Raw genomic sequence first — 20,103 nt, forward strand, 5'->3', positions numbered from 1 at the left:
GTGTTTTGTGTGTGTTTTTTTTTAAGTTTGTCAGATTTAGAAGGCAGAACAGCTTGAGCTTGTTTGTGTTGGACTGATGTCAGAGAGAAAGAATGAAGGATCTAAAGAAAACTTCAGTGCTGCATCCCTTTGCAGTGGTTACTCTTTCCCTCACCCCATTGCTCCTTCACACTGGAAATATGCCTTTGCTTGTCCATTGTCTTTAAAGTCTCCAGCTCAGGTTGTCAACTCCAGAAGCCCCATTTCAGATTTCAGTGATGGAAAGGGAAAGACAAGATTCTCAGCTTTGTTAAAAGGACTGGTTTTGGCTGTATTCAAGAGTGAATGGCAAGAAAAGCAATTACTTTTTTATATACTGCATAGTAATTATAGCAGTGTTATCAAGCACAAGTCAAGCAGTCATCTTTTTTTTTTTTTTAATGCAAAGGGATTCTGTGCCTTTGGTAAGCATACCTTGGTACACAGAGCCATCCAATTGTTTAATAACAATAGTCACTCAGCATATAGAAACAGTGGCAGCCCAATCCTATGCATGTCTACCCAGAAGTAAGTCCCATTACAGTCAATGGGGCTTACTCCCAGGAAAGTGTGGATAGGATTGGGCTGTGAGTTGGCTATACAAAGCATAGCTGCTCTAAAGGATCACTCACAGAAGGGACTCATCCTGACCATAACAAGCTTTCCAGGATGGGTTGCTATGTTGAGATACAGAGCCAAATTTGGGGTAGGTGCAGAGTACTCACATCAATCTGAATATGTCAATTCCTATTCAAATGTTAAGCAAAAGGGAGAAAAAAATCAACACAGGAAACAACAATTCTACTTAAATGTTAATATTTCACATTTCACAGTGTGTACAAAAAAAAAGATTGGAGATGACCTTCACTAGTTTTAATCTTTAAACACTTGTCATTTCAAGCTTTACTAAGCACCTGCATCCTCTGGGCTGTGATGCCGAAAAATGTGATTCATAGGATTTGGCATACAATGAAAGTCCCAGTGTCCCCAGTGAGAGGAAATCAGTGTCTTGAAATCAGAACAAACCCAGTCCAGATGTTGACAGGGACCAATTTGAGAAGAGCCAGAGCTCAGGCATGCAGTAAGTATTAGTGCATGGGACATTTAGCAGCCAATCCCTGCAGGAAGCAGAGAAGGGAGATGGACAGATAGGGTAGATTTGACTACCTTTTCATCTTTTCATCCTTTCCCATATAGTCTAAACCAGGGGTCTCCAAACTTTTTGGCCAAAGGGCTGCATCAAATATCTGGCATGGTGTTGAGGGCCAGAAAAAAAAATGAAATATAAAATTTAAATACATTAGAGATGGAACTTAAATGAATGACTGAAATGAATGAATGAATGGGCTCAAATGTCCAGGACTTCTCCAAGCACCAACACAGCCCAAGAAATAAAGCGCACACACTTAAATGGACCCCCATTCCCCCACCCCACAAGCACAACTCTGGTTGTGTTTGGTCAACTGGGCCAGAGGCTCTCAGGGGATCAGAGACTGGCCGTGGGCCAGATAGAGGCTCTCCGTGGGCTGCATCTGGCCCCCAGGCCGGGGTTTGGAGACCCCTGGTCTAAACACAGACTACAGTTTATGCCATGGCAGTCAATATGGATACGTAAAATCAAGCTATAAACAGGCTGTAAGCTGTGTGCCTGAACAAGGATCTGTTAGTATAAAGCAGCTTTTAGTTTGGCTTGCTGGCAACTGACCTTTAGCAGTGGCTATATCAAGAACTGAACAAGAACTGAAGGGGCTAGTAACATGAAAGGCTGATTGAAGCACGCTCACATAAGCCAAGTGAGTGGCAAGGGATTCTTTAACCTTCTCTCTCCTTGCGTGATTGGCAAGAGAGGGTGTGGCAGGCAGGGAACCTTCTTTAGGCACTTCTGCTGCTCAGTGCTATTTATCCATATCTTGCCTTGTGCACAGAAGTGAGCAGCTAAGGACCATAATAAAAGGAGGTTGGAATCTGCCTCTGACTGTCTTGCTGTTTGTACTGCGGATGAGGGGAGAGTGTCTCTGTTTTGGATAAAACGGATGGGGTGCCTAATTGTACAGATGTGGGCATATTGTGTGGGCTGATCACAGGGTTCAGAGCCCCGTGCAAAGTCTTTGGAGATCAGATTTGGGCTTCTAGTTGTCTATCCCTGATCTGTGAAATGCACAACGCAAAGTAAGTCAATAATGTGGTATTTATCTGACTACATTCATACAGAAATTGTGTTGCATTATGAACACTATAAAGAACACAATAAACACATAATGCATGTTGCATTATGACCACAATAAAGATGAATGCTTTCTGTATGCGTCCCTGGAGACCACTCACATTTCTTGAACCCATCAAAGATTCACAAATGTCAGCTTGTTTCTCTTTACCCTTCCTTGCAGTTAATACAGACCATAAGTGCGGTGGATAAGGACGATCCCCTTGGAGGACAAAAGTTTTTCTTCAGTTTAGCTGCTGTTAATCCAAATTTCACAGTCCAGGATAATGAAGGTATAATGCCTGGGCAGCTGAGGATGTGAGATATGTTATTCCATAAGCATCCTATATTGTTTTTTATTATTTTAATTAGTTGCATTAACCACCTTGAGTGACTTAATCCAGAAAGGTTGAGTAGACATTTTGGAAATAAAATTATGGAACTGAAGGTTCCAACAGTGGTTTCTGGTCTGTTGCATAATTGTACAGTATTCATGGTGAAATTATCTTTCTAACTTTTGTGACATGCCATACAGTAGATTCAGACAACCATTTATTTCCCAATCAGAAATAACTTTTTAATCACAGATGGTGGAGAATGTAAAAGGGATCACCCTTATAGCCTAATAATGACTTGCACTGGAACAGGCAGGACAGCAGGTCTGTGCTGTATCCAGGGCAAGTTTCAGGCAGCTAGAGGCTCAACCAGGGGCAAGGGGAAAGTTTTCCCCTTATCCCACTGAAAGCCACTGCAATCCCAATGGGGCTACTCGAATCTGCACCACCTCAGGAGGTGGCACAAATCCAAGCAGACTGAGACTGTCCCAGGCTACACAGGAACAGGGTTAGGGGTCTGGCCCCTTCTTCCATTCCCCACTTCTGGAAATGCTGACCATGCACCCACCCCCCACCATAAAACTCCTCCCTCCTGCCTAGGTAAAGTCCAGTGACAGCCTAGGAATGTGTAGAATCCTTCTCAGAAGTTTCAGTTGTCTTACTGAATGTGTTTTAGGTTCTCCTGAAAAGTCTCTAATGTTTTGCCTAAGAAATTCTCAACTTTGCTTCAGGGGAATTTTCAGTGGCAATTCTAGTAACAGCCCAGTCCTGCCTGGGCCTTGTGCTACCAGAACTCATGCTTTGGCAGTGCAAGGCCCTTTGCGGTGGCGCTAATGCTGGTCCATCATTGTACGCTTCTGGGCCACTGCAAATACTGCAAATGGTCAGAAGTACAGTGTGACAGCAGAAGCATGTTGGTGGGGGCATGTTGTGGGCAGGGAGGGGGAAAGCAGGGGGAGTTTTGGAGTGGGAAGGGGGTGGATTGGAAGGGGTGGATCCTAGTTGCAGCAACTTGCACCAGAATCCTATCCCTCATTTCTCAACTTGCCCTGCCCCCTTTCTCTGCTCGGACTTATGGTAGCTGGCATAGGTCCAGGAAGATCCACAGACCACCAGAAGGCCTACCCCCCCCAAAGGGTTTTTGCTTATCATTTGTTGGCATTTTGGTCATCCCCGTCACCATGGGATGTAGCGCATGCTCTGTCAGCACACCTGCATTGTCATCAATGGTGGAGGATAGGATTGGGCCGTGTGAGTTTCTTTAGTACAGTACTGAATGTATGAATTGGTGTCTTGGTTCTAATGTATGCCCTGTTTCTGACTAACTGGTCTAGATAACACTGCCCGGATTCTGACTAGAAGGAATGGCTTTAGCCGGCATGAAATAAGTACTTACCTCCTGCCAGTCGTGATATCAGACAATGACTACCCCATCCAAAGCAGCACTGGCACACTGACAATCAGAGTGTGTGCCTGCGACAACCGGGGAAACATGCAGTCCTGTAATGCCGAAGCTTTGCTCCTTCCTGCTGGCCTGAGCACTGGAGCGCTCATTGCCATTCTGCTCTGCATCATTATTCTGCTAGGTAAGTTACAAGGAAACCAACACATCATTTACTAAATGAAATGTTGTCAAGAGATGCGAGGCCCTGCCAAGCTACACCCTGTTCCTGTTTTTACAAATATAGCATCTCCTGTACTTGTTTCCGCACATCCTAAGTCAAATGCTGCTCGAGTGATGACGTCTAAATCCTGCCTGTCATTGAAATCAGATAAATCATTATCGTGCAATATGGTCCTCTGGTGAGCAACCTCTGCGGAAGGAGGCGGTGCGTCCCTTTCAGCACATTTCGAGGTTACAAGTTGCTACACTGCAACCCTCCATCAGAATACAGATGATTTTTTAAATCATCATATAAGCGGCAATTGCTTATATTCTTCAGGTTCTTCATTCTGGCGCTTACTGGCACCTCCTTAACCATAATCAAATATTATTCAAGATTATCGTAGGTTTTGAACCTACCTTCTTCGTGAATGTCCCAGCACATGCGTTTCCCGGCCTTAACGATGACCTTGCACTGACCAAGTTGCTTCACTTAAAACCTGATGATCACTCACACATTTGTTTTTAACACATTAATTTCGCACATGGGGTTGGTTTAGATCAGTGGTTCTCAAACTTTTAGCACCTGGACCCACTTTTTAGAGTGAAAATCTGTCCAGGACCCACTGGAAGTTATGTGATTAACCTGGAAGTGGTGGCATGACTGGAAATGACATAATCAAGCAGGAACTGCTTTCCTGAGAGTGCATCAAGTACTGAAATGGCCCACGGCAAGCACTGAAATTGTGCCATTTTCCCTAAATAGGCAGGCTACAAATAAATTAAAATGAATAATTATAAATACTTAAAGTAAAACTAATAATTAAATAAGGGGAGATGAGATAGGAAAGCCAGCCCTGTTCCAACAAGTGAATTATCTCTGCACCCTGCCTGGAGAAACCTCAACCACCCGTTCCAAAAAACACCATGAAATTTCAGCCCTACCCAGTGCCAAGTTCAGTTTTAAGTTATTATTTTTAAGCCAGTTCAGTGTGATTTGGGAGAAAATCAATTTTAAATCCAGCATGTTTTTAGTTTGGGCTGGACTGAGATTCAAAGCTTCCCTCAAAGCTTCTGTCTAAACAGCATAAAAATCTCAGAGGAGGAGAGGAAATGAGGCTCCACTATGTGGTAGGTGAGGGGGGAAATCTAGAAAAGACAACACCCCTTTCCATTAAAGCAGTGGTTCCCAAACCTTGTAGCATTGGAACCCACTTTTTAAAATTATCAAACTATCGGGACCCACCTAGCTTTACAAGACTAAAAAAAATTAAAAGTCTTACCAGATTAAGCCTCTTTTTACTATGACTGTGCCTTCTGGAGCACCTGTTGAGTTCCATGTTCCACATTCATTGAATTGGGACCAGTCTAGTAGCCTTGCACTTCCCTTTGACTGACCTTCCACACAAGCCAAGGCATGGTTGTTTTCTCATTGGTAAATGCTAACATGAAGCTTTGTTTTGCTTTCCCCTGGGTGGGCAACAGGGGAGAGCAGAACACCAGTGTGGGGAGGTGGGGAGGGGCCCAAGCCAATAGAGGGCAATACATTTGTGAGCTTGGAGAGAGAGACTTCCTTCTAGGCTGTTTTGGGGGAGCTGCATTCATTGGATTGGGACCATTCTCATAGTATTTGATTCCTCTCCACCTGCCCTTTGCAGTGAACCAAGGCACGTTTATCTACTCTTGAGTAAACATGTAATGTGGCTCAGTTTAACTTTCCATAGAGCTCAGTGCATTTTCCTTGTCTGCTGTCGGTTTGTCAGTTTGCAGCTTCGTGACCCACCAACAATCAGATTGCGACCCACCAAGTGGGTCACAACCCACAGTTTGCTAAACCCTGGTTTTAGATGTTACTATGAACTACCCTTCTAAGTATGTGGGAAAGGGCGGCAATTATGTGTCCCACCAACACCTAACTTTAGCAGAAGAGGTTAGTCCAAATCTCCCTTCAACCACACAGTGAGGGGCAATTCAGATGAACCGCCTCCCCAGATAATTAGATGATAGTACAACAGAAAGGGGGAAGATACGTATTCCGAACCCTAGTGCATTTACAAGGGAAGGGTGGAGTGTTGTCTCATCTGGCCCAAGATGATTTACAAGAAAAACAAGATTTACAATATTTTTATTTCATGAAAATAGCACCCACAAGAAAAAACGAACAATTGCCATACTATTCTGTATTCTGAAAATGCCAGATTTTTAACACCTAAGAATGAAAGATGTGAATCGACCCTCAGTCACTGAGGTTTGCTTGGACTGGGATAACAAGCTGGAGTGGAATTATCGCTCTGTTAGACATCAACTTCTTAAAAAATATCATTATTTTGTACCTTAAAATAAACTGCTGGGAGCACCTTTCAGCCAAAATTATGAATATTTGTTCTGCTTACCCACCTTTCTCAGACAATACAGAATGGAAAAGAGTAAATTATACCCCTGAAAGGGATAATGAGGTCAATTTAATGTATTTTTACTGCAGATTTCCAATTAGTTTTGCTGTCACTTTTTTCCCTAAGTGAAGCATAGTTCCCTCTTCAGCAAGTAGATCTGAGGGAAACTATATGGGAGTCCAGATGTCAAGGAATAGCTGTCAAGGACTGAAATGATATTAACAAGTACATTCCAAAACAAAAGAACAAAGAAGGCATCAGTTTTTTGGTTTTTTTTTTGTATTCTCTAGTACCTTTTTACAAAAAATAAAGTGGGTTTGGGTGTTTTGTCTTCAACATTTGGCTAGTGTATACTTGCAGTAAGTTCAGGTCAATTCAAAAGGAAAGGAACATTCACAGAGTGCAGAAATCACTTAAGGGATTTAGGGCCCAATCCTATCCAACTTTCCAGTATCGGTGCAGCCTCAATGCAGCCCCAAAATAAGGGAGTAAATGTTCCCTTACCTTGAGGAGCTCTCTGTGATTGCTTCCCCACCACAGGATGCAGCACATACCTCACTGGCATAGTTACACCAGTACTGGAAAAATTGGATAGGATTGGGTTCTTAGGTTGCAATTCTAAACACACTTTCCTGGGAGTAAGTCCCATTGACTATAATGGGAATTAATTCTGAGTAGATGTGCATAGGATTGGGCTCTTACTGCCACAAGATGTGGTGATGGACACTAACTCTGATGGCTTTAAAGAGGATTAGGTCCCAATCCTATCCAACTTTCCAGCACCAAAGCAGCAACAATAAAGCCCTGAGGCCTCCATGATTGTCCCCTCATTGCAGGATGCAGTGCATGCCCTGTTGGCACAACTGCATCAGTGCTGGAATGTTGGATGGGATGAATTCACAGAGGATAGATCTATCAACTACTAGTAGCCATGATAGCAAAATGAAATTTGTACGTTTAGGCATGCAGTATACCTCCAGTGGTACAGACAAACAGCAGCGGCTTGGACCTTATCATCGTGTCGTATCTGCAAGCTTCTAGGAGCATCTGTTGAAAACAAAATACTGAGCTAGGTAAACACCTTGGTCTGTCTCAACAAGAGAATTCTATGTGTCTTACTTGACATCTCTGACAGGCATCCTTCAGCCCACTACTGCCAGATTTATAGGTTCAGTAATAATATATTTGATCAATGGGTAGTCCAATCCTATCTTTCCCTCCCCCACTGAAGCAGCAGTGGCACTGAATCATGCACTGCAGGGAGCAGTCTTGGGTGTCTTCTCCATGTACAGGAACATTTGTTCCCTTAACAAGAGTAAGGCTACAATCCTAACCACACGTCCCTGAGAGTGTGGCCATTGAACAAAGCCCCATTGAACAAAACAGGACTTACTTCTGAATAGACCTGGTTAGGTTTGTGCCCAAAGCCTCCAGCGCTGGAATGAGTCTGCTTCAGTGATTTACCAGTGATTTAGCATATCAGCAGTGCCTTTGCTACCCCCTTCCAGGCCTCATTCTGCCCCCATTCTGCCCCATCTCCTCCCTGTTCCTCCCCCTCCCCACCCCATTCCACCCCTCTTTGTTTCCTTTTTGCTTCCTGCACTGACTGGTGTTGGGGGATATGAACCTCTGGCACACTGCCATTGCCCAGTTCTGTGATTCGCCATGCCTCCTTTTGTGAGAGCATAAAAGACCTTACGCTGCCAGAACACTAGTTTCATCAGAGTAAGGTCATTATAGAATTGGGCCATCAGTGTATTAGTACTAGATAGGAGGCCATGTGCATTAAGGAGCAAAGTCAGACAGAAGACATTTAAAATCGTGCATTGAATTAATAAAATAAAAAATGCATTTAGTCAAATTTTCTAGCATTGCAAACTGTTTCTTATTTAAATTTGTTCTTTCTTTTTTTCCAAGTTATAGTGGTGTTGTTTGCTGCTCTAAAGAGACAGCGAAAGAAAGAGCCTCTGATCCTGTCTAAAGAGGACATCAGAGACAACATAGTGAGTTATAATGATGAAGGTGGTGGAGAAGAAGATACTCAGGCTTTTGATATTGGCACACTGAGGAATCCTGCAGCAATTGAAGATAAGAAACTTCGCCGAGATATTATACCTGAAACGTTATTTATACCACGGAGGACTCCTTCTGCTGCAGATAATACGGATGTCCGAGATTTCATTAACCAAAGGCTAAAAGAGCATGATAATGACCCCTCTGCACCACCATATGACTCCCTCGCAACCTACGCCTACGAAGGAAATGATTCAATAGCTGAATCCTTGAGTTCTTTAGAGTCTGGCACGACTGAAGGAGACCAAAACTATGATTACCTCAAGGAATGGGGCCCACGGTTTAATAAGCTTGCTGAGATGTATGGTGGAGGCGAAAGTGATAAAGACACTTCTTAACCTACAGTAGAATATACGGTTTTCGTTTCTTTGAGAGGAAGTAACTTTACAGACACCTTCTCCACGTGACAATATTTGATGTTCAGGAACATTCTCCTGCCACTCAGCACAATGGTTTTTCTTTCTCCTTTTGTTTGGGATTTGCTCATTTATGTCGTTTATTCTTTCTCGTAGAATGTCACATTGAATATATACAGCATTTTATTTAACCCCCTTCCAAAAGCCAAAGCTATTGAAATTCAGTGCTGTCCATTTTATTAAATAAAGGATGCACTATGACTGAGCAGGTGCATAATGTCTCAAGCAATCAGAGGTACAAGTTACTTCTGTTCAATACATATTCTACACTTGCAAGTGCAGCTTTCTAAAAGATTCAGACCAGATTCCCTGAAGGGTCATGCATGCATGTTCCACATGCACACCCCCATTTTTCTTAGGAAAAAATTCTCAGAAACTGCACAGAGGGCCCCCCAAGATCTTCTTTAAACTCTGGCACAGAGAGAGCCCCTCCCCCAAAAATCCATATGTTGAGAAAATGGAATTTTCTCTCTCTGACAAAATTGACTTTCATTGAGGGAATAACCTAGTGCTCAAAACCTATTGGGTTTTCTAAGTTAACAAAGTTATTTGGGGGTTAGGGTGAGTTTTTTTTTAAAAGGGAAGTGACGCTGGTACATACATTTTATTTTCCCTTTTAAAATTCACGCAATTCACCTGAGGAGATCTGTCCACATTTGCTTTGAATTCCTTTGGAGATGAAATTCCAGTGGCAACTCTAATTAAATTCCAGTGGCAACTCTAGTCTGGCAACTGTGCCCATGCAGTTTCTGAAAAGAGGCTCTTGGGAAAAATAAAATCAAGTGCATGCACAGAACATCTGTGCACTTTTTTGAGGACTCTGGCCCAAGGGGGGGGGGGAATGGTATGTCCCTATTCTGTACATTAAAAAATTTCCCTGAAAATGTACACGTGGTGTTAATGTGATATGCAGCTGGTTTAAAAAAAGAAAAAGAAAAAAAACTTTGTGCAACTTCATTTCATCAGATTCTATCTGCCAATGTTTTATATTTATATTTTTGTATTTATTTTTAAGAAATAAACCAGTTTTTATAACTATAATGTTGCTTGCCTGTTCTATAAGGTAAAGAGATGCTATCAACAGAAAGATATACCTAGATCAGTGCTTCTCAACCAGTGGTACGGGTACCACCAGTGATACTTGAGGTGGTGGTGGTGTCTGGTGGTACTCGCAGGACCCCTGGGGCATCTGCCACCTGGCAGCAAGACCAGGAGTGTGATGCAACAAACAGTGGTAGGAGGCTCAAACCAGTGGGCTGAGCTCCAAAGCATGCTTTTCCATGCTCAGAAAAGCCCTCCTGCCAACCTTGAGCCTCTTACTGGTGTCACATCTGGCCTCCCAACCCAGAAGTAACTAATGATGATGTCATCACCGGTTACTTCCACTGGTACTTCGAATAGGTGGATCATGTGACGTGATTCAACTGAGGACAAACATTGAGAAACACTGTTCTAGATAAATCTAGATCCTAGATATATCTCAGGAGGAATAAAAAAGATGCTGCTCTCAGGTATTCTGGAATTGCATCTTCACTTTAAATTATCTCTCCTTTGCAGCACTGATTGTTGGGAGAAATGAGAATCTGTCTGTGTGACCACAGCAACATAGACATTGTTAATACAATGTATTCCCAATTGGTGATCTTCTTCCAGCCTATTTGAAGCATTGGTCTGAACTCTTGGGAAGGATATATTTTGGACATGTTTTGCGAAGCTCTCCAACAAAAAGTTTGAGACGGATGACAAGAAAACCTAGCCGGGGGGGGGGGGGACTTGTCATTTTTTTAACCCATATGATAAGCTTTCTCATACAGTGGCTCTGATCTGAGCTTTGTGCACACAGTCAGGAGCTGGGATATAGGGATGGAGTTCATTCATTCATTCATTTGAAGAATTTATAACCTGCCTTTCTCCTGCATTCCAGGGTACTCAAGGCAGCTTACAGAATAAAAACCGATACAAATTAAATTTTAATCACTACTGAAACATAAAAACAATTAAAATGCTAAAACAAAACAGACCCCCCCATCACATAAAACTACTAAATTATAACTCCTTAAAAGGATCAGCCTATGATGTCAATCAAACGCCTTCCTAAACAAAAAAATGCAATTTTTCTGTAATGTGGACACCTGGCGTGTGCAGGGAAGGATTTCCTCAAACTGAGCTCAACTTGGCATGAATTTGGAAATAAGATAATTTTTAAAAATGGTTTGATGAATTCACTTGACTAATGAGATGAACAAAAAATGTTATATTACTTAATGTTGGAATGTTCTGCTGGTGCAATATTTGCAACATAAAGTGATGTCACCTATATATGTTCAGCATTAATTATTTAAGAGCGCAATTGGCTTTTAAAAAAGGCTTTTGACTGAACAGGCATGTTAAACAGTTCCTTTAAACCAGATAAATTATTTCCTGCTGTTGGCCAAAAATGTTGCTTCTATTTCCCCATGTCTTAATTGTGCTTATCTGTTTTTCAAAATCAAACTAGACAATATGGTAAATACATAATCATCTTGTTGGAAGAGTGACTGTATGTGAACTGAGGGCACAAGAAGTAAGTCCTAGGTAAGTCCTAAGGTGGAAAGTGTGTCTTCCAGGAAAGTGTGTCTTTTACTCTCAGGAAAGTGTAGTTAAGATTGCAGCCTTAGGGCCCAATCCAATCCAACTTTCCAGTGCTGGTGCAGCTGCATCAATGAGGCATGCACTACATCCTGTGGTGGAGGGACAGTCACAAAGACCTCCTCAAGGTAAGGGAACATTTGTTCCCTTACTTTGGGGCTGCATTATGGCAGCTCTGGTGGTGGAAAGTTGGATAGGATTGGGCCCTGCGTCACTGTATATATGGTTAGCAAGTGTGTAAATGCTGGCCACCACCAGTAGGGGGTGTTTGTTGCTTAATTTAAAGGCTTGTGGGTAGGTTACTGTTCTCTCATTCAATTTCTTTTCCTATCTCATTTCTGCCTCTGTAATAAAAACTGCAGTTCTCTCTTTGTCCCAGAAAGCTCTTAAATTGGAGGGACTATTTGAATCCCTCAGCTCTAATAACACCCTTCATTGTATTTCCGATTAGTAATAGAAACCATGTGGTGGTGATCCCACTGGGACCATGGTGTACTGGGAGCAAGGTTAAATTTCCTTTGAAAATGACTTTTTGAAGCTGCTATTTGCCCCTGGAGATGCTTCTTGCTGCAACAACCACCTTTGAGGGGGAATTTTGGCAGGAAAGTGGCACGGAGGAAGGTCAGGACCCCCTGTCAGTGGTGTAGCTAGATGGGGTGCAAAGCATTTGCCTCCATTTTGCTCCTCCCACCCAGAATGGCTCCATAGGGGAGGGAGAGGTGCCGCTTGCACACTGCGGTGAGGCTCCCTGCAAAACTTAGTGTTTTGCACCCCCTCTAGCTACACCACTGCCCCCTGTACTGTAGTCTCAATCTGGATCCAGTCTCAATCTGGATTGAAGAGCATGATAGCAGCTGTGGCCAGGGGTGCGTTTGCCCAGCTTTGGTGCCAGCTGCGGCCTACTTGAATCAATTGGACCTGATCACGGTGGTCCATGCCTGAGTGACTACAAGATTGGATATGCTATATGGGGCTGCCCTTGAAGGCAGTTCAAAAGCTACAACTAGTAAAGAATGCAGCAGCGCAGATGAATCCTGGAGCTAGGTGGTTTGACTCTGTTGGACTGTTGCTTCAGGGACTTCACTGATTGCCCATTTGTTTCTGGACCCAATTCAAGCTGTTGGTATTAACCTTTAAAGCCCTTCACAGTTTGGGTCCAGGTTATCTGTGGGGCCGCCTTTTCCCATACATTCTGGCCCACCCTCTTAGATCATCTGAGGGGGCCTTCCTGCAAATGCTGCCTTTATCTGAAGTTAGAGGGGTAGTCGCATGCAGGTGAGCCTTCTTAGTAGTGACACCATAATTATGGAACTCCCTACCAGGGAAATTAAAAACTACACCCTCTCTCATGGCTTTGTGGCAAGGGCTCAAATGTTTTTGTCCCGTCTTGTGATCAGGTGATAGGTTCTCTGCCCCCTGTACTTCTGTAGCTGCGCCTTGGTTATAGTTTGTCCTCCTCAATGGTTTTATTGTTTTTTATTATGGTTTTGTTTATTGTTTTTATATACTGCATAGTTTAATTGGGAATTGTAAGCTGCCTTGGGCATGTACTCCAGTATGGGAAAGGCGGGTTATAAATCAAACAAATTGTTCTGCTTCTTATGCAGCTGCTATTTTCAATTAACAACAAAAAAGTATGAGAGATACCAGCGTCTGTATGTGCTGTTGTTTGGTTGACACTAAACCATTATATTAAACCATATATAATTGTATACATATCCATCCTTGAGGAAAAGCAGCTGCTTTGGCCCCTGCAGCCTTTTCTATTGCTTCTGCAATATTTTGCTACTCTCTTAATTTGTGTGCATATAATTATATATAGTAATCCTCTTCCATTGAATTGAGCAGAACAGTAGAAGAAGAGTTTCATATGTGCACCAAAAGCAAACATTACCCAGAGCAGTACTATTGACTTAATAGTCTTACTTTAAAGAAAGGGCAACTTCCTGTATCTAGGGACCCATAACTGTCCTGGCTAAGATGACAGATCATCACCAGTCATAAACTTATTGCCAGTTCTCAGCCTGTTAACATACTTCTCCTTTCCTGCCTCATAAAGTTCAGAGTACAAGGGAGAACGGAGCTCTTTTCTACATACACAGCAGGTGAGGTGCTAAAACTTCCTAGACCAAGGTTGTCAAACATAAGGCCCCTGGGCTGAATGCAGCCCATGGAAGCTCCTTATCCGGCCCATGTGATACTTGGGCTTTCTCAGAGCTGCCCTTTCAGCAGTGACGCTTCTGTTAAGGCTCTGGGAGAGAGATACGGACAGAGGCCTCAGAAGACAAGGAACACTACAGGGAAAAAGGCGAACCAAAAAGGATGAGAGAGGAAGGCGGTACTAAGGTGCTAGAAGAGCCCAATTATCAAGCAGGCTACCCTTTCAGGAGTGCTGCTTCTGCCAAGGCACCACTTTGAGAGCACCTCTTACCTGCTTAGCTGATAAGTGATGCCATAGCAGAAGTGGAGCTGCTGAAAAGGTGGCCTCATAATAATTAGGTTCTCCCATATCCTGAAAATATGATCAAGATTTGAATATTTTCTGTCATTTGCAGCTAATGAGTTCCTATGTGAGAACAAAGTGCTTATTTCTGGCCATCATCTGCTTAATAGTAGTAGTAGTAGTAGTAGTAGTAGTAGTAGTAGTAGTAGTAACTTTATTGTTATTGTGCTACAGCACAACAAAATTTATGCACCTTAGAGATACAAGCATAAACATGTACTACAATTCCAACAATCACACTCTACACACTCACCCACACATTCTATACGACATGCATCTTAATATAAAAACAGTATAACAGACCATAATGCCCAGGAGCATGGTAACAATTATATCGCCTTATTCAACGTAATTATGGCTGTGGGATAAAAACTGTTCAGGAATTCAAACTGTACAAAACTGTTCAGATGCAATTTAATGGCATCACTTCCTGTTGAATGATGTCGCTTCCAGCCCTTAGCAGGTGCCATGAATGCTATTTGTCCGGCTGTATGAAACAGGTTTCATACCCCTGTCCTAGACCATCACACTGTTAGCAGAGCTGGAAGAATTAAGCAGTCCCACACACAGCAAAACTGACATTTTGTTAAGAGCTTCACTTGAACATAGAGACAATTGCAGCCATTGCTACAAAGAGGCAGAAAACAAGAAGACAGGAAAATAAGCCAAACCAGAGGTATTTTAACAGTAGGAGACAGCAGTCAACAAGCCTCTAAACTAAGTAACAAACACCCCTTACTGGCCAATATTCCCACAGTTGCTGTATGTACTCTGAGCGGCTCAGCAGTTGCTGTTCCAACAACCATTTTGATCTGCAAATTTATTTGTGTGTGTGTGGGATGGGGAGCTATTCAATCATGTGAATATCCATCGCCATTACCACCTGCAGTCCAAGTGGTAGAGACCATAAATAGCTTCAAAACTTCATGTGTGGTTTGTGTAGAATAGACACAACGGCAGAAGAGCAATTTCTTATTTCTTCAACCAGCTTCTTGATGCTTATTGTCCTCCCTTCTGTTCTGAATCTGGTAGCTCTTACATGTGGTTGGAATAGGGGTTGGTGGAAGCAAAAACAGAGGCATGTTCCTCTTGCAGAAGTAGCTGAAAGAGGCATGATACATGAGACAACCTCTAAGTTTTAGAGGTAGCCTACCTCTGAATGCCTGATGCAAGGGAGTGAGTGGCAACAAGTTATGGGTATCTTGTTGTCTTGAGTACTCCCTGAGGCATCTGATAGGCCACTGTGAGATTCCTACAGGAAGCTGGACTAGATATACCTTTGGCCTGATCCAGCAGGACTCTTCATGTGTTCTTATGAAACTACTGTGAGTCTCTGAGTGGCTACTCCATTTCAAATTGCAACCAGGGAACCTTTACTGACTGTACCAATTACATTAAGTAATTTCATCTAAGCATGTTTGACAAACTGTCTATATATGCTTTTTAAACTTTTCCAAGGTATTCTACTTTCCCCAGCATTATGTAAACAGTCATGTAATAAAGCTTTAACATTTACTTTTGAGGCAGGAAAATCTTTATGCCTTTTTGTTAAAGTGAACCTCTGTTATGGAATAAGTTTCCGAAGAGTCAGAATTAAACAATAGTAACTTTAAACAAACATTGTAGCTACACTAACTGTGAAATGCAGCCTTATTCACCTTTTCAAGGGTGTATATTACTTTCTTCAGTAATTGCTTAAACCCACTGTGGCTTAGGAAGCCCATGTTGGGTAATTAAATAAAGCAATCAAACAATTAAATTCTTCAGTGCCTCAAAGCCACCTTTGAACAGTTAGAATTCTAAGCATAGATTTTGTTCCGTTCTGAGAACAATTCACAACGTTCACATTTTTGACCTCACCAACATAAATGATTTTTGAGGATCCTTATTTCATTGGACGCAAAACATATTTAAATATGTTAAATAATGCCAGGCACCTTGGCTTGAAGGCAAAATTAGGTCCAATCAAGCCTATTGGCTGTAGCGCCAGCATTGCTGACCTAGGCTGTCACAAAAAGTGCTGTAAGGCCAGCACTGGGACTAAGCACCCAAAGATCACCAAAAGAAGCTCCCGGCAGTAGAAATGGCCAGTGGCAGGGCCTTTCGGGGTGTGGGAGGGAGGGACGGGGGCAGATCTGGGTGGGAGAGGGAGGAGCCTGCTACAGTCTCCACCCCCTCACAGGACTGCTCCTCCCTCTTCTGCTTAATAACAGGTGCAGCCTACTGAGATGTTCCTCCCTCCCAGCTCAATAGTGAGTGTAGATCTGAGGAGACCCATTGGGGCCACGTGGGTCTTACACAGGGTTAGGGAACGTTTGTTCCTCTACCCTGAGGAGACCTAGTGCTGCTTGCCTGGCCCCACAGGATACAGTGGATGGCATTTTGGCACCAATGTAGCCCTGGGCACTAGAGATGCATAGGATTGGGCAGTTAGCCATTTACAGTAATAAATCTGGAACTGCATTATGATATTGATGGAAAGCAAATCCCTAGCTTTTGTCTCTCACCCACAATTCTTTCTGTAATATTCTCTTCCTGGTTAGTACACAAGTATTAAGATCCGGTTTGGCACTTACTGACATACACCTGAGACTCCAAAACAAGTTTTTCCAGTGCAGTCTTGTGTTAATCAAATCTGTTTGGGTGTTATTTACGAACAATATTTATGTTGGCGTCTGGGAGGGACGGCACACAGGGCAAGCCAATTGGGGAATGAGGAGGAAAAGCAGCAGGAGAGAAGCTGGCACAGTACCACAGTACCACAGCAAGTTTTAGTAATTTAGAAATATCAGGCAGTACTTCTGGATGCAGATCGGAAAATCTCATGGCTCTATCATGTCAAAGGCTAGCTTGTGAAAAGCTATCTTCACAAGGAGAAGTTTAGACTAGGATCCTAAACATGCTAACTTTCCACAGGCAAGGGATTTTGGGTCGAGGGAAGCATGCCACCATTTAGTCCTCCGCCTGCATTCTGGAAAGACATAGTCCCAGAAGGTTTATAATAATCCATCATGGCGAAAAGCATTTCATGGCTAAGCCTTTATGGAACTGCCTTGTGAAATGTTGCAGTCCTTATCAAAGCTCTTTAGGGAGCCCTCAAAATTGCACAAATGTTCTGCACGGGCAAAAATCCAGGTTGAATTTTGGGACAGCCTGAAGATGAGCAGAGCCTTCCCTGTGAAATGTTGTTCGTCTTACTGATATTTGCACCATTTTCATCTTCAGGTCAAAAGTAGTGCTGGGGGAGGGTTAGAATTCCCCCCTCCCCCCAAAAAATAATCTTCAGTTTTGAGAACATTTCCTTTTCCTTCCCCTACAACCATTGTTCCTTCTGCTGCTGTTTGGTGACAGCAGCCCCCCTTCTCCTGGAGGAGAAGGAGGAAGCCACCACTTCCTCCTCTGCCTTCTTTTCACATCAATCATATGGGTGATCCCAACCAATCAGGGACTGAGATTCCATGGACATCTTGCCAAAGGGAGAAACCTTCAGATCTGATTTGATTTCACTTGAGGTTGCAGTTTGAGCTGAGCCATATATTTCTAAGCGAGTGTTCAGTCCTTCCGATCCAGCCTGTAGGAAGTTCTTGAATTTCCTCCTCAGACCCCTTGCAGTGCTTACATGCCTGTTACCACAGCACTCTCTGCTTCTTTTCAGGTCACATATTAAAACATTTTCTTTACTTCTATGTGTTGTTACTTCCCCATTCGTAAGAGCTCCACATTGTAGAGGATTAGCTAGTAAAATGCTGTTGCTTGAGCCTTGATGCATTGACTGCAAGCTTTCTGTCATGTTTGCTTTATGCTTTATTAAACATTCCAACTTGAGACTATTAATTCCCCAAATTTAATTAATGACAAAAAAGAAATCTGTTTTGCCATGTAAAATGTCAAGTACCATTCCAAAGGATCTGGTGTTGTAGATACAGCAACGGCAAAGGAACAAAACATGGTTCATTCATATGTGCTACAGAATCTTTTGGAAATGTCATAGTAACCTTTTTGAAGGTGACAGTCTCGGAAAAGGGAGCTTGTTTTCTTATGCTTAATTATGGGAAATGAAAAAAAAAATCACTCCTGAAAGAGCAAATATCTGTGTCGGAGTCTCATTTAGGTCTTGCTTGGTGAGATTGTTCAAAGAGCCAATTACTGAAGTTAATAATTCCATAATGGAAAAATCCTGCCCACCCATTGCAGGCTACCTCTTACAAGTGACTTCTTCATGAATCAACAATGACAACGGCTTTCATGGCGAGAAGGCATATGATGACATGGCTCTCACCTGGTATTTCTCAGCAGGAATGAAGAACATTATGGTATGAATCAGCCCAGCGCTGATGCACATGAGAAAAGCCAAGAAAGGACAAAAACAACCTCCCAGGTTCTTGTTTATCTTTGTGTGGGCTGAGTGGAAACAAGGGTGGTGTAGTGGAATAGCAGAAGATCTGGCGAGAAGATAGAATGTGGTGTCTGCAGTGGCCCCTTTAAGAGTTAAGGCCTGGGCATTCAGCAGGGCTGTGCTGCACAGCTGCAGCCACTTGAAGGCAATAAGGCCCTCAGGCATAAAAGCACCTGATGAAGGAAGCGTTTGGTGTGGGTAACAGAAGGAGGAAAGCTTGAGACTGGACTAAGGAATTGATGGCTAATGGACTGATTGGTGAATAGACTTTGAAGTCTGCTGGAGACACTGGAATTTGGTGTGTGGCTGCTGTGCCCAAGACCTGCTGAGGACCAAGGGGCTGCTGTAGTGGCGGGAGGCTGCTGGTGGGAGAGAGGACCTCTGCAGGTTGAACAGGCAAGCTACCCTGGAGGTGGGGTCCAGCAGTACTGCAGGGCAGAACCAGGGTCATTCTTGGGTAAAAAAAGGGGTGATAATTAGCTAAATATGGGCATAATTCTCTAGGAAGAGCTTGGATTGGGATTTGGCAGAACAGGTGGTTGCCTGCTTCATGGAACTTTTCAATGCAGCCCTATGCATGACCACTCAGAATTAGGTTAAGTGCAGTGGTGTAGTCAAACATTCTGGAGCCCAGGGACAAGCTCAACATACAGCCTTGGAAATGATGTCAGCACCCTGACATCACTTCCAGATGTGACATCACACCTGTTTTTTTCCCAAATTTTTTTTTTAAAAATTCACTGCCCCCAGCTGCTCATTGCCTCCCCCAGCCCCACTCCCCCTCCTGTTTGTCCCCTGTTGCCCCCAGTTGCCACCCCAAACTGAAAAGAGAAGGGTCATTTTCCTTTTTTTCTCCCGCCAGGCATCAACTTCCTGCCTCTCTCTGAGGAGATTCAAGGGACAGACCAGGAAGGTGGATTTACTCTGCCAGTATCCCACCATGGCCCAGCCCCTTCTCCCCAAATGTCCCTCCTCCCAGCACAGGGCACAACGGAGCAGGAAGATGGAGCATTTTATCCTTCCTGCATTCAGAGAAAGAAGCAGCATGATCGGAGTTTGAACCGTTTTAAAAACAGTCATCATGCACTGCAGGGGGGGGGGTGCAATTAAGGCTGGCCAGGCCAATGTGCCCCAGCAGCCTGCTGCCCAGGACAATTGCTCCTCCAAGCCCCAGCTTAGCAATGCCACTGGTTCAGTGGGACTTACTCCCAGCTAAGTATGCCTAGGATTGCAGCCTTACCTGTGAGTAAGCCCCACTTGAACACAATAGAACTTACTCCTGACCTAACATGTAGAGGCTTGAACTTAGGCTGCAACACTATACACACTTACCTGGAAGTATGTCCCATCACCACTCAGTGGAGTTTGATACTGGATTGACTGCATAGGATTGGGCTCTCAATCACTTTGGTTCTATACGATTAATAATTAAATCTGCTTGTGAATGACTAGAAACAAGAGTTTTGTAGAAGAAAAAAAATCTCTTTTTTTAACCATAGGTGCCAGACATTCTCTGCTGTAATGGACTGATCTCA

General features: G+C 43.2%; 1 protein-coding gene across 1 annotated transcript in view; it reads left to right on the plus strand.

Moving 5' to 3' along the window:
- LOC136649229 (cadherin-10) overlaps positions 1-8,963 on the plus strand; it is a 78,913-nt gene extending 69,950 nt beyond the window's left edge. Inside the window, exons 9-11 of the mRNA XM_066625692.1 lie at positions 2,406-2,514; positions 3,891-4,142; positions 8,470-8,963. Of these exons, the coding sequence (XP_066481789.1) occupies positions 2,406-2,514; positions 3,891-4,142; positions 8,470-8,963 (855 nt within the window). The remainder of the gene's footprint in view (positions 1-2,405; positions 2,515-3,890; positions 4,143-8,469) is intronic.
- The last annotated feature ends 11,140 nt before the right edge of the window (positions 8,964-20,103 follow it).

This window comes from Tiliqua scincoides, chromosome 4 (genome assembly GCF_035046505.1).
Source record: "Tiliqua scincoides isolate rTilSci1 chromosome 4, rTilSci1.hap2, whole genome shotgun sequence".
Taxonomy (NCBI): Eukaryota; Metazoa; Chordata; class Lepidosauria; order Squamata; family Scincidae; genus Tiliqua; species Tiliqua scincoides.